Source organism: Dermacentor variabilis, chromosome 1, assembly GCF_050947875.1.
Source record: "Dermacentor variabilis isolate Ectoservices chromosome 1, ASM5094787v1, whole genome shotgun sequence".
Lineage (NCBI taxonomy): Eukaryota > Metazoa > Arthropoda > Arachnida > Ixodida > Ixodidae > Dermacentor > Dermacentor variabilis.
Window position 1 is genome coordinate 39,801,923 of NC_134568.1, and position 14,892 is coordinate 39,816,814.

A 14,892-nucleotide genomic window follows, 5' to 3' on the forward strand; every position below is an offset into this window, starting at 1 on the left:
GCTGATGTATTAGCTTGGTGCATTCGATAACGTCATTCGTTCTGACGAAGTTCTGAATCGCGGACAGGAGGCAGAAGCCATTGGTCGCCGGTAAAAAGTGCAAAAATGCGGTCTGGTTCTCAGAGTTTCTTCTGAAAATTTTTATAGCCATTCGGCGTGATGAAGTCAAGGTTCTATACAAGAACAGATTCAGCTAAAATCCTCCCCACGAAAAGTTGTCTAGGAAGGAGTGTTCGATGCAATTAAGCTGAACGATGTTTCGCAAGCTGTTCGTATATCCGTATCGTCTTCAGCGTCAAATCGGACTCCGCGTCGGCTGCGCTAATTTCCAGCCCAAGAATACTGCCCGCTCCTTATTTGTGGTGTTTAACTGTATTTCATAATTAAATCTGCGTGTGACAAACATTGGCGACGTGAGTAATGCCTGCTATTTGTTCTCTCTTAGCTATATGCAAGAAATTGCACAACTAAAGGCAAATAGAAATAAAACAAATATTTGCAATGTATTTGCACACAGTTTGAATCAATATGCAAGCGCGCAAACTGCAGTGCGTTGCAGGTGCTATCTGGAACGAACGCTAAACCATGTTCATATACAGTTTGTTAGTTGAAGCATGTACGAGGGCGAATCAGAAAGTATTTGCTCCTATTTTTAATAGCCGAAATAAGGAACATACAGGTGGTTACAAATCTACGTACTATTCTGCCTACCTTTCACTTTTCTACCACAGAGTCCCCCTCACCGGTTCAGCCCCCATTTGTCCCATCGCAGCACTAAATTTGAGATGCCCCTGTGGCAGAATTCGTCCGGCTGACTGTGGAACCACCGTCGGAATCATTTCTTGGCTGCACAGCCTTTTGTGAACTCACAACACCACCGCCCAACACTTATCAAAGCGAGACACCTTCCCCCATACATGGGCTGCATTTCCCTGTAGATTTAAATGGGAGTTCATCCCTTGGTCCACTGTAAACGAATCACATTTCGTTGCTCGTACGCCGTGGACGAGTGAATCTCAACCACCATCTTCAACACCTGACAGCAGCGCCGTGCCGCGGAGCTACTGGCAGATAAGGCCAGGTGGCTGGTCCAAGAAAGGAAGACCACTAGGAATGGATATGTCGACTTCTAATTTACAGCCGTAATTTGGCTAAAAATAGAAAGGGGTGGGCAAAGACTTTCTGATTCGCGCTCTAGTAAACAAGACGGAAAAAAGCGACAGTTCTAGTCGACAGGTAGGGCTGTTGGGCAAGTATCGAGAGTGGTGTGCTCAAAGCACACTGTTGTATATAAATCAGCAAGCGTCTTTGGATAAACATTTTAGAGGGTGGTACACCCGCTGCGTGACCGAGGTTGTTGATGGCCACAATAGATCAACCTACTAACTGCTCGCAAAAGCCACCGTGTCCACAGGCAGCACAAAATCATCGTCAGATTAAGGTGCTAGTAGGCGTTAACAAAATAGCCGTTTCGACATACATTTTTCAATTATTATTGATATCATTTTTACAGCAGCCTATCATATTCAGTCGCCTCGAGGATGACACCAATTGCATCGAAAGACTGCTCTTTCCTGCTTGCTTGCCGAACTTGGATAATCATCGATGTATTCAAATTTTGTCATCGCACTGGTTGACCATTAAAAGAACCCCACCATTGTTGATTGCTGCCACAGCACCTCCCACCGTCCTCAATTTTAGGGCAGGTCTTCCTCTCTTCGATGACACTGAATAATAAGAAACGACACACGTAATTATCAAAAACGTATTATTAATAGCTGTGTGCAGTTGGTAACATCGAATTCACGCCATTGATACTAACCTTTGTTACTCTCTCACCACGCGATTGTCGCAGGTCTGAGGCAGTAACTTGTAACCACTGCTACATATACAGTAAGGCCAAAGCTTAAACATATATTTACGTTCCAGTTCTCTCTTTCGTTAAAAAAGCACGGCAAGCAATAATCGAAAAGAGTCTTCTTAGAGTAATTTACCAGAATTACAAGAAAATCGTGCTGTGGTGTGGGAAGAAATAATAACTGGAAGCAAAAATGTAAGAATTCCAAACCTTTAACGATGGGAGTACTAGCTTCCCATATAGCAGCATATTTCCTGTATACGTCGCACCGGATATATATTCACAATATTGCTACCTCCCAGCAATGTAGGGGTAATAATCGGAACCACGATTCGCTTACGTCGCTACATGCGAGGTACTGACCACGGCTGCACATCAATGTCGTGAATAAAAATTCGTGTAATCAGTGAACAAGCGGTCTTCGCAATATACCAGCCGTGTAGCCCAATGTTCACATCCCATAGAGAAATAGATGACTCCACGGGCAGTCGGGCGAAACGCCCGTCGTCTAGAGTGTCGTTAGAGTCATCCTGCACAGGTCGGGCGATACTGACTGGCGCGTGCCAACCTGGTCAATACTGAACACCATCTCGGGGAGCGACCGACACAGTTCGGCGACTGAGATTTCTCGGCGACGAGCGTCTAGACACCGCCGTCGATGAGAAACCCGTCGCAGCCTCCTGCTCCGCGCATCTGGCAAAAGAAGAGGCGGGAACAAGCGTCCGGCGCGTGCATGCAACGCGCTAGTGCACGTGCCACCGTCGCGGAGAAGCGTGCTGACGCAGGACCCGCCGACTCACCGTGCTGGCTGGGCGGCCGCAGCTGGCTGAGCGTCTCGTCGGAGGACGCGAGCGCCCGGACGGCAGCCCGCCAGCGCGCGTAGCTGCCGCAGCGGCGCACCAGAAAGGACCGGGGCATCCTAGCCGCTGCCTAATCACGGCTACACTGCCGCTGGCCACGCGGTCGCGCGCGCGCGCGCGGGCCTGCTCCTCCGGGAACGCCCGCCGCCCGAGCGCTCTCAGCCCGCCCTGGGCGTCGTCCCCTTCCCCCTCCCCCTCGCCGCCTCCTATCTAGTGGCTGCCGCGGAACGCACCACAGCACACAGCTGGGGGAGAAGCGACGCCGCTGTCGAAACGCTTGCACGCGCGGACCATCGTCGCCGTCGCTCTTGACGTCCTCCTCCTCCTCCTCCTTTGCGGGCTTTCCTGTGGCAGCCTCCCTACCCTCGTGGAAATCACCCTCCCTTAACCCCCTCAGATGCGGCTTATACTTCGCGCATCCCGCAAACTGCTGTTCGCTTGCCGCGAGACAGATACAGAAAATGCGATGGGACCCGTGTTTCATCTGCCCCGGGACTTCGCTTCGCTGGTGCGCAGCCGCGTATGCAACCTCTGCGGGTGGCGACGCGAAACGCTGTTGGAGTCCAGCTATACGGATGTTTAGTTTCTATATAACAGGTCAGCGATGTAGGAAGACAGCGCAGGGTGCGTCTTTTTCCTGTCCACCTTCTGCTTGAAGCTTTTCAGTGGGAAGTTTTTGAATACGCAGGGTGAACGTTCTGCTTTCTTCGAGAAATATGCAACCAAACTCGTGTCATGGGTCATAAATAAAAGTGCATATACCATGCTTTATATATATATATATATATATATATATATATATATATATATGTATTCACGTGACTGAATGTTGATTTGTTGGCCGCTACTCCGTTTCGCATGTGAAACACAGAAATATATTAAAAGTCGGGCAACATCCGAATAGTCACATTAAATCATAATATGAGATCTAGAGAGAGAACAGCAAGAGAGAACAGCTAACGAGAAAAGGGTCTGGTTGGCTATCCTGCGCTGGGGGAGGGGAACAAGGAAAGAAAGCTTAGAGAAAGGACAGGAAAACGCGGTAAATATGTGCGGACGGCGTCACGCAGCCAAAACAAAGGCGTTCGCTGTGGCAAGTCGTCCTCAAGAAACGCAAAAGTACCTTCATTACAGTGTGTGCCGACTAGTGATGAGGATGGGACGATTTTCTAATAGCACTTGCACCGGGGAGAGAGGAAAAGGGGGGCGGGGGGTCGTCGGCATGTATTTGGGATAGAGCGTCTTCGTAAATGAAATCAAGGACCGTGGCACAATTACGAGGTTTGACGGTGCAAAGCACTACACGGGCTATGAGAGAGCCGTAGTGCAGGGTTGCGCATTGATTTCGACAAGCTAGGGTTCTTTAAAGTGCACCTAACCGTAATTACACGAAATTTTTCGCATACCGCGCGCATCGCAACGCTGCCGCCGAAGCCGAGAATCAAACCCGCGACCTCGTGCTCAGCAGCAGAATACCATAGCGACTGAGCCCCGCTGATGCCCACGTCACAGAAGTGCCGTGTCTACTGATCTAATAATGTCCCGTTTCCGACGGGGCTGAATCAACGGTCAGCAAAAAAAAAAAAAAAAATGCTTCCCGTCAATGTACAAAGAAATGTTTTCTGTCACTGCGTACGCTGTGACAGGAAACACGGTAAAAAGAATCCTATTATATTTAGCATTCTAAGCCTCAGAAAGTTTTCAGCACCACCTACCGTTAATAGCCGAAAGTAACACTGCAAAGTCAGGTTGATCTTAATACTCCGTGCAAGCACCTAAGTAAACCTGGAAATCCATGCCAACATTAATCTTTTCATTGTCACCGCTTAATAGACCCAAACATTGTAGCATATAGTCCCTCAGAGCTCTACTGCCGCAATCGGGCCTCTAAGGCATGCGCGGGTCCAGTTTTTGTCAAGAGGGCGTCTGACTTCGAGATGGTGATTGATGATGATGATAATGATGCTTTTTTTACGTGCCGGTGGAGCTATGGTGGAGCTACACTCTAAGAAGTATTCCGGGGAAAACGGGAGTAACTGGGCAGTTAGTCCTAAAAAGGGCGCTTTCGTCCCTCAAGGGAGTAACTGCATGGATGTGCGTGCCGTGTGCAAATTTTGGAGAGTAAGTGTTTAGTCTCTGGTCGGAAAGAGAGCAACGGGAGGACGAACGGCAACAGTTACTCCCCATGTGCTCCGCTGTTTCCGTCCGCGTCGTGGAGTGATGCGGCAAAAACTGTATTGTCTATAAATCGTGAATAGTTCGAAGTTCGTGCACTGTTTATTGAACGACATACAAAGCAGCACTTTGCCTCTTCGTGAGAAAATTGCGTGAAATATAAAGTTGGAATGTGAAGAGCCATGCCCTTAATGCGCGCACCATGAGTGAGCGATACACATTAAACGCGCAAGTCATTGATACACTGCTAGATTTTGCTGGTCAATAGTACCTAAGTTCATTCCGTTCCAAGGAGATTACGAACTCAACTGAAGCGATGTGTAGCTCAAACGGGACACACTAAGCGACAAAGCAATTGTCCGTCTCTGTCGTCTTATGTGCCCTTTTTGAGCTCGCTACACGTTTACATCGCGTAGTGCCTCAGTTTTAGGCCCCCTAAGAATACTCGGGTAGATTTCTTTTCGCACTCGCTTATTGTTGCAAGTACACCCAACGTTACACTCTCCCCACACAGGATACACACAAAATGCCGAATCGCTTGTACATTGCCGCACCTGCGTGCCGATGCTTAACCTGTCTCAATTTCCTACCCCGGTCAACGAATCTGCCGTGGTGCAGTGGTTAGAGTAGCTGACTTGTGAGCCCGAGGACGTGAGTTCGAATCCTACTTTCGGGCACGTTTTTTTTTGCTTTTTTTCAGCTCAGTGATCTTTTTTATTAGCGTATAAATGCCTAATTTCATTAATTCCACCTTTCCGGAGCATCGGAAATAATGGCCGTTACTCCCTTGAGGAGCATCGGAAAAGAGCAACTGTTAGTCCTCAGAGGAGTAACGGCATGGGGAGTAACAGTTCATCCCCTCGCACTTACCCCCTAAAGGGAGGAATGGTTGTGGCAGATCAGTTGCTCCCCAAAAGGAGTAACCTCAATACCCCATTTCCTCCTTTTCTTCTTAGAGTGTACCATAGTCGGAGCTATTTTTCCTGGTCGCTTGTCACCAAGGTTACGCTTCAGCCGCTGCAGTTACGCTATGGTTGTAATAGTTGTGACCTACAAGTCTGCATCGCAACAATCTTCGTTTCTACGACCCTCCTGGAGATGGATATAACACAACCGACACCGCAAGTTAGTCGTCTGATATCGTCAATGGTGAGCAGGGCCAGTCACGCCAGTCGCGGTGAGTAATGTTTGGTTCTCGTTTGTCGTGCTATCCTGACATTATGGCGGGTGACTTGTATCATATGTCATGCTAGTACTTACAGTCCACTTTCCTTAAACCACCATATCCTTACAAATCGCGTACAGCTGCCCAGCGAGTAGCAGCGAACGACGTTCTCGACGTAGCCGATTACTTTTGGTCTCTTGGCAGGAAGGCAACACATGATTTCGGAGGCTTGCTCTTAAGCGGTGGCTTCAGCGTCGCGATCAGATTCATCCCTACACTGTTCCAACTTGAACAGACACATTGAGAGCTGTCGCTCTCAAGCAGTGCAAGCAAAAGTGCACGGCTCGATATAGCGGCGGCCATTGTATCTGTTTGTTGGCGTAAACAGAGGCCTAGAGACATACATGCTTGGAAGAAACAGGAAACACTTCGGTAGAGACTTCTGGTCTACTCCGCCTATTTAGGCAGAGCAGTATTGATTGCTCCGCGGAGTGATCTTGCCTCCGCGAATGCTCTCAATCTGCCAATGAACCACTCATTTGGTGTTCCCGATCCACCGATGGAACAATCTCGCTCCTAAAAGAGCAGGAAATGTTGCTCCGGAATTGCTCCGAATCTGCCGTTGGAATTTGCTATAAGTCAAGGTTTCATTCTCGAACCACAAGAGAGAAATTAGGCGCTAGTGTCTGCATGCGCTACCGTGTTAAGCTGATCAGCCAGCCTGTGCAAAAAGAGCTCAATATACCGACTTGTCTAAACTTCGTCCTTCTGGCTCTTTAATTACCTTTTGCATACTTTTGCTGATACTCACGAAGCTCAGTTATCATCGAAAGTATGTTTTATGACAATAATCACTCTCACTTAGCCTCCGATTTCTAGAATTTGACAGTTTTCAGATCGTTGAGACCAAGATAACAGTATAGAATACTAAAACTAAAAATGATACACACGGTGAGTATTACTTACCAGACACCATCTTGACATAGCGACACGGATATTCTAAAGTGTCATGATTTATATATGCACTTGATATACCGTAATAAAATTAATTAGTCTGGAACGTAAAACCATTAACTGCTCCGAAGAAGCGTTGTCGGGTTAACACGCAATAAAATTAAACCAGAAAGGACAACAAACTGATCTGCAATGCAGAGGCTAAATGATCCATGCCAAATCGTAGCAAAATCCTTGTATTACCCAAAACTCTTAACGGTTGTCGAACGAATACAGCACTACATTTCCCACTAGTATTCGTAGCAGAAAACTATAATGTTAACAGCCAAGACTCCTAAAAGGTTATGATTTTGGCAATCATTTCTTAATGCGTTGCCGGTCTGACATGGCGTAGAAAATATATTGTTACGGAGCAGTCGGGCATGATGTGACTATGAACAAAAAGGACGATTTGGCGAGGAGAGCGTCGGCTGGTTCAGACAGCCCTTGTGTATGCAGCGTTGCTACAGTTTGTAGCTATCTTGTAAATACACCTACGCTTCACCAATTCTGCCCCGTGAAATTTTGGTTACTGCCGTTCCGGATTACGACTGACCCATGGTTACTACCGCTCCGGACTGAGCCCACGCCGTTTCCAGCCTCCATTTGACCAGCAACCGCCTAACGCCGACACTACTGCTACATGGAACAGTCCCTCACCGTCATTCCGCCATTGCCAGTCCTGTTCACCACCAGCTCGTCACTCGCTGCCTCCAACGAACCTCCGAGCTCTTTCCCGGAACACTAACTGCTGCAGCTCCCGATGGTGATGCTGCACTGACGACTCGATCTAAAAACTCTTCTGCTGACTTTAGCGACCAGACAGACCTTGATCGACGTTATAGCCGACGGCGTAAACATTCCGGCGTTGCTCGACGCTGTTGCGCAGCTATCTGTGACGAGTGCCCGATTGCGCCGTCGCCTAACCAAAGTCCTCACACCTGCCGCATCACGAACCCTACGCATCGCCGATGGAGGAACGCCCACTGTACTCGGAATGTGCACTGTTCGCGTCAGCATCGCGGTGCACCTTATCATTGTTTTGTTTGCGATTTTGGAAATGTGTTTGATATTGCGAAATGTTCCTGTGTTTCTTTTAGGAGCAGGCACATTCCAATTTTGTCTGACTACGTAATACTTGTTGGGGGGCTAGTTGGTGCATGTTTCCAGACGAGTGTTGTAGAGCCGAAAAAGACAACACATAGCAAGCGAGACGGGACAGGCGCAACTTCCAACTGTTTATTCACCGCGTATGCGAATGAATATAAGGACAAATGAAGATGGGTAGCAAGAACCACACATGGGCGCGAGGGTTTTTACAAAAAAGAAGATAAAAGATAGGTGAGGCGCACACGTATCTCATGCCCGTGTATCTAAAAAGGCAGTTTCCTTCTTATAAATGGAGATAGATGGGGCGCTAACACAATCGCTACAGTTTCTTTTAATATAGAAGGCCTCCAACAGTTCACGGGCTGTCTGGTCCTTACTTCTGTTTAAAACCATTGCTTCTTTCAGCCTTGCCACACACTTAATCTTCCTTTCTTCTGCGCAAGCTTTACAATGATGCGGCAGATGAGAACCAGTGCCATTTTGTAAATCCCGATTATGTTCCGCTAATCGGTCGTTAATACAGCGGCCGGTTTGTCCTATGTACTTCTTTCCGCATGTGAGGGGTATTTGATATACGACTCCCACGGCGCATTTAACAAGCGGAGCTGCATGTCTCTTTTTACATTCAGTTTTGTTTACCTTGTTTGGATCAGTTTTAACGCACAAGCCAGCCAGTTTCTTTGGGGCGGAAAAAAAACACGGGAACCTTATATTTTGTCGCCACATGCTTCAAATTGTGCGCTACCATAATGGTGTACAGGATGACAACCGGTCTGCTTTTGCTTTTGGTGACCTAATCTTGGTCGCCCTTTTTTCTACTTTCTTTCTTCAATTTTCGCAGCAAGGCTTCAGCTACTCCGGTTAAGACCGAGGTTGGAACGCCTGCTTTTTCGAACTTCCGAATCTGGGTCTGAAAGCTTTCCTCTGCCTTATGGCAACAAGATTTCTTCAGCGACGCTTCCAGGCACATCTGAGCAATGGCGCGTTTTACTGTCTTTTAATGGGAGGAACCATAGGGCATTAGTTCTTTTTGTGCGCGAGGGCGACACATCTAGCAAAAGCTTTGGTCTTTAAGGGTGATGTCAATGTCTAAAAACTGCAATCTGTTGCCTTGGGCAAGCTCATGGGTGAAGTTCAAACCTTTTCCAAGTAATGAAGGTCAAAAGCGTGGCAGTTTGGGCGAGTTGGTATGTCATAACTGTTTAAGGCTAGTAGCGCCGCTCAGGACGAGCAAAAAAGGAAAGAGGTAGGGTATTGTATTGTAGTAAGGTATTGCTCCCTTTGATTAACCCTGTTTTCCGCTCCCTTTGATTACCCCTATCTCTTTCCTTTTTTGCTCGTCCTGAGCGGCGCTACTAGCCTTAAACACTTTTCCAAGTAGTTTAAAACCAGATAAAGCTTCTTCCACTATTTGTGGGTAAGATGAGGAAACCTTTTTCTTTAAAATAATTAAAAAATCGTCAACATATCTAAAAGATTTCAGCACTTTGGCTTCGTCAAAAGTATCCGCCAGTGACCTGTCCATCTGCGCAAGAAAGATATTACATAGCACAGGAGCCACGCAGGAACCAATGCAAATTCTTTTTTTCTGAACAAACAGCTGGTCTTCAAATAATACCACCGTGCAAGACAAGTAGTACTCTAACATTGCCAAGAAATTCGCGACAGAAACACCGACTGGCTATCTTTTAAACCACGAACTAGACCCATGACACCTTTAGTCACTCCCACGGGGAATATACGTGGGCGTTTTATATACAGGGTGTGCCAGGTAACTTTAGCCAGTGTTTAAAAATATGCGAACGCCACGTAGGACAGAACCAACGTAACGTTGTTTGCCGTCGCTTGGAGATACTCAAATTATTTATTGCATTCTGCCTAATTGGATAATTGGTCTGAATTAATTAAAAAAATTCTCAAGTATAATAATTAGATGAAAAGTGTCAATGAGAAAATTCTAGAGCGACATCAAAAACTCCCGATACAGCTTTCTGTTGCTCAATAAGTGCTACATAAGAGTGTTTTTCCGAGCGTGAAAGAAGCCCGCAAATGCACGCAATATTGCCGCGCGAATGGCCGCTCGAGGCAATTTACGCGTATTCGCATTAGCACTGCAGGTAACTTTTTGCCCTAGCGGTAACAGAATTAATATGTAGCGTTTCTTTTTGCTTGTCTTTCTTTTTTGTGTTTGTGTCTGAGCGTGTGTGTCTTTGATAGCAGCCACGGCAAGCATTGCTCCTATGCGACACGGACACGTGCGCAAACAAACGCATTAAATAAGTAAAACAATTATAAATTGAGCCACGTCACCCACACTTCTTAGTCAGGTGTAAAAAAAAGCCACAACTTTTTAAAACTGAAGTGGCATTATAACATTGGCACGCAGATGTAGTCTATAGCATGGCCGGCAAGAAATTATGTTCTGCTTGTTTCGGGCGGGCGTTTTCGTATTCGCAGAAAACACGTGACAATGGGACGAAGGGACGAACCTAGCCTGCGCTTTTGCAAAAAAATAAAAGTCCTCCTCCTCCTCCTCATCCTACTACTACTACTACTACTACTACTACTACTACTACTACTACTACTACTACTACTACTACTACTACTACTAATAATAATAATAATAATAATAATAATAATAATAATAATAATAATAATAATAGTAAAAATAAATCACGTAAATGAATTGTTAGGGAGAGGCATCGCTGCGGGAAGACACTCATTTGGCACGTCGATGAAACCAGCGACATACACAGCACCGAGCAAGAAGTGGTTCTTTTGGTCTATGTAGCTATACGCATTAGCAAGCCAGTGCACCATTTCTTTACCGGCATGGAAATGAATTTGCTGGCCTATTCAATATGACCTCAGCCATCGAGGTGCAGTAGCGGGGAGGGGGGGGGGCGGTGCACACCGCAATCGACGGACGTTGTTGGTGCAGAAATTCCGCACGCGAGTGAGGCGCAGTGGCAGCGTATAACGTGGCATCCTATGGGAGAAAGCATGCGTTCGCTGCCCAAAGACACGAGCGCGTGTCACACGCGGCCACCGGCCGCTCGACCGGGGCGACGGCGCGCGCGCGACGGGAAGGTCCACTGGCCACGGAGCGGATGTGGCATGGGTGGCCGTGCCATCTGCCACATTAGGAAAACAGTGGGCCGATTACAGCCTATTAGGGAGCTATCCCGAGGCTGACCGGCGGACCGTTGCCACGCATGCGCCGCTCGAGGAGGGGAGGGGGGGGGGAGGGGACCACGCCTGGTATTTATTAATAGAGCCCCTAATCAGGGCGCGCTGCACCACTGTCCCCATTAGGACGGGAGGAGCGGCGCCCCTTTTACGGCCCGGGTTGCTGCCCCCGAGAGCGCGGGCCAGCTCCTTTCATTAGCGTCATTGATCCTCCCGCGTCCGAACGCATTCGCGCTGACGGCAAGCAGGGCGTATTGACTCACGCAGGGAGATTTGAGATGTTCGGGTGCTGCGCACCGAGGCCTGCTTATTGCGCTCGTGATCGCCCGCACGCTGTGCCGGGAGAACAGGAGTCGTCGCCCAAGAGCGGTCACGTTCAATGCTCGGAAGGAACGAAGTACAAAATTGTTTGGCCGGTGGTCTCCCGGCCGTCGTCTCCATCTACCGCTGCACCCGATGTCGCGGCAGACGCTCGCTGTATACAGACCGGCCGCTACCACGCGAGAGTGGAAATTCGCGAGCTTTCATTTCTTCAAGCCGCCGCCTTCCGCTCGCAGTATTTATGTCTTCGTAAAATACACCAATAAGTTGATAGAATGCAGAATACAGTTGCATACCGCTATAGTTACGCGCTGTACTATTTGCAGTTACCCGAAACGCTGCCGAAGATTTGCGAATTAGTCTAGTGTATAGATAATACGGATAGTTTTTATTCAACCCACGACTGCGTCAACTTTTGTAAGTGAAATTTCTGCTTCGTTAACGTAGGTGCAAGCTGGAAATTTGAAACAGATCATTGGTGATTTAATTTTTTTAGCCTATCAGTTGAAATCCCACAGACAGGCAAAATAAAAGACACAAGAAACAAAGAAATTTGAGGGGAGGGGGGCATTCAGAAAGAAACGTCCCATCGCAAGTACGCAACCTCGAACATCCTCCGCAAGGAGCAGGCCGTACAGCTTGTATGTTCACTCATTTTATACCACGCGAACCTACTTTAGAGCTCACAAGAAAAGCAAGGCGCCAAGTCATTATAAAGCGCACAGCCGCGCGCATCGAGGTTGCCTCGTACACAGCCATCACTGTACCCCGCTCACTCGTGCTCGCCCTCTCCCCGATCCCGTACAGGTTCAAAGGTTCCATAACCGGCACAGCCACGCAGCGCCAACCTTCGCCGGTTTCGCTTCACTCGCCACTGGGGCTGGGCGCATTATTAATCACGGCGCTCGCTCATCAAGGCGGTGACATAGCGATCGTGCCTTCTCACGACTGCGCGGGGCGCGCCTGCAGCGTCAGCAGCGCCGCGGTGCTTAATATACGAGCGCAAATATCTGGTGCGCGAGACCGCGGCTCCACCGCTGGCTTCTCCCGGCGACCGCTATACAGACAGCGTGCGGTTCGGCGACGCGTCAGCGCGGCGATAGCCTGAAAAAGCCGGGTTGCCCGAAAAGAGCGCGCTAAAGCCGCCGAACGCGTGCGCGAGGCCTCACGGCCGTGTTTGCCCAGCCTCGCTCCCCACGCTCGGCAGTGCCATTATCGGGCCCGTAGTCGAACGCGGGGGCATGGGGTCCTCGTGGCGTTCGCTAAACGCTAAGCTCTCCCGACCCCGTCCGGTATAGGTCGTCGAGCGGGCTTTCGTTTCCCGAAAGAGTGCGCGAAATCTTGGCACACGGAAGGCCGCTCTGTGTGCGCGAAGATTTATGGCTGGCGCTTCGCAGGCATCGGGCCTGCGCGGACGGCGCGTGCCACTAGAAGGAGTGGAAGCAAGATAGGCCGGTGGTGAGCGACATTTATTAAACACAGTGGCTCATCGCGCTTCGTCACCACAATGCGCAATTACCAAAATTTATGTAGAATAACTAATACGGCGAGTTGTCTTATAATAATAATAATAATAATAATAATAATAATAATAATAAAAGATGTGTAATAAAGTGTCCAGGAACAACCCCGAGGGTCTTGGTGCTGGCGCACTGGGCAAAACAATGCACGGGAAGAACAATGCAAACACACACGCACACGCGCGCATACATAAAAAAAGAACAATAATTTCGCGAGAACAGGTTTTAACAGAGTATGAAATGTGTACACGAAGAGAATACAAAGCAATAGTGGCGAAACATAAAAAAGGATTACAGATTGACGGAACACACAATAGGTGAGATTCTTCGTTCAGTTATTCAAATTCCTCTGCAACTCCTTTCAGGAAAATATTAAAATTAGGCATGCAGATATCCAAGCACTCTGAATTCGCGTTATAAGTCGCCTGTACTGTAGATAGAGGGTCACAACAATATGAAGGCTAAAAGGCGCGCAGGGTCCGCAGGGCAGGAGGACGTCTTTAACGCTATGGGGAAAAAGTCCTGTTAGTCTTCCGCGTGAAGCTTACAAGTTTCGCTTTTGATGCGTTTATGACCAACATGTTTTCAGCGCACCATGACGCAAAATTTGCGATGTCCTTCGGAAGAGCGGCGGAATCACTAAAATTTTTTACCACTTTGAAAAGTTTCGCGCCATCAGCTTGTAACAAAATTGAAGAGTTTTGAATGACTGCCGAAACGTCGTTAATGAACAACGAGAAAAGAAGAGGGCCCAGGACCGAACGTTGAGGAACTCCACTTGTAACCGCATAAAGTTCTGACGACTGACCATTTACGCTAACGTAGCAGTAGCGGTCGCGTAGCAAGTGAGAGTAGGTAACGTAGGCACCACTCTGTCACAGCGTCTTATCAGCGCTGTGACAGAGTGGTGCAGATCAAGTTGTGTCAATTTTTGAAGGAGTATTTTGTAGCCTACGACGTCAACCGCCTTACTGAGGTCAAAATAAATGACATCAAGCAAACTTTCCTTAATTATAGACTGCCTGAGAAGCATGCATCAATGATTGAAGCTAACGAGGTTGGTAGTCGTGGAGCGTCCAGGTATGAATCCATGCTGCTGAGGAATGATATTATTTTCAATAGAAGATAAAATTACTGAGTGCACAGTTGACTCGAATAATTTAGATGCTGCGCATAGGAGACAAATAGGGCTGTAGTTACTTCGAGCAGTTTTTACCCATGACTTAAAGACGGGAATTAACAACCCGAGCTGTTTTCCAAGCCTTTGGGAATGTGTTCGTCTTTAAAGCAGAATTAGAAATACAAGTAAGCATTGGAACAAGCACGAAGCCGTACGTCTTAATGAAAGCAGGTGGAATGTCATCAGGACTACACGAAAAAGACGGCTTGAAACGTTTGATGCTCTTAAAGACAAGTTCCTCTGAGACGAATAGACTTGATTCCAGGGAAGGGCGATTGGAACGCTCACTCACTTCGTCACCGTGCCCTTCGCCGTACACAGACCCGAAGTGTAGGGCGGACGTGCCCGCGACATCTGGGACAGGTTGGCCGTCACCACTAAGCAAGGAGATATCTTGTTTCGTATGGTTGGATGACTGTTCACTAACGTGTCTCCCAAAGGACTTTGAATTTTTAGAAGTGCTAGCTTCCAGATGTGCTCTGCAGAGAGAATGATCACGCTTGTGAAGACGTTTAGATAGT

The 14,892-nt window shown here is 47.9% G+C and overlaps 1 protein-coding gene across 1 annotated transcript in view; it reads right to left on the minus strand.

Moving 5' to 3' along the window:
- The window catches only part of LOC142570938 (uncharacterized), a 43,368-nt gene extending 40,542 nt beyond the window's left edge, over positions 1–2,826 (minus strand). Inside the window, exon 1 of the mRNA XM_075679241.1 lies at positions 2,659–2,826. Within this exon, the coding sequence (XP_075535356.1) occupies positions 2,659–2,776 (118 nt within the window). The 5' untranslated portion in view covers positions 2,777–2,826. The remainder of the gene's footprint in view (positions 1–2,658) is intronic.
- Positions 2,827–14,892: the final 12,066 nt, after the last annotated feature.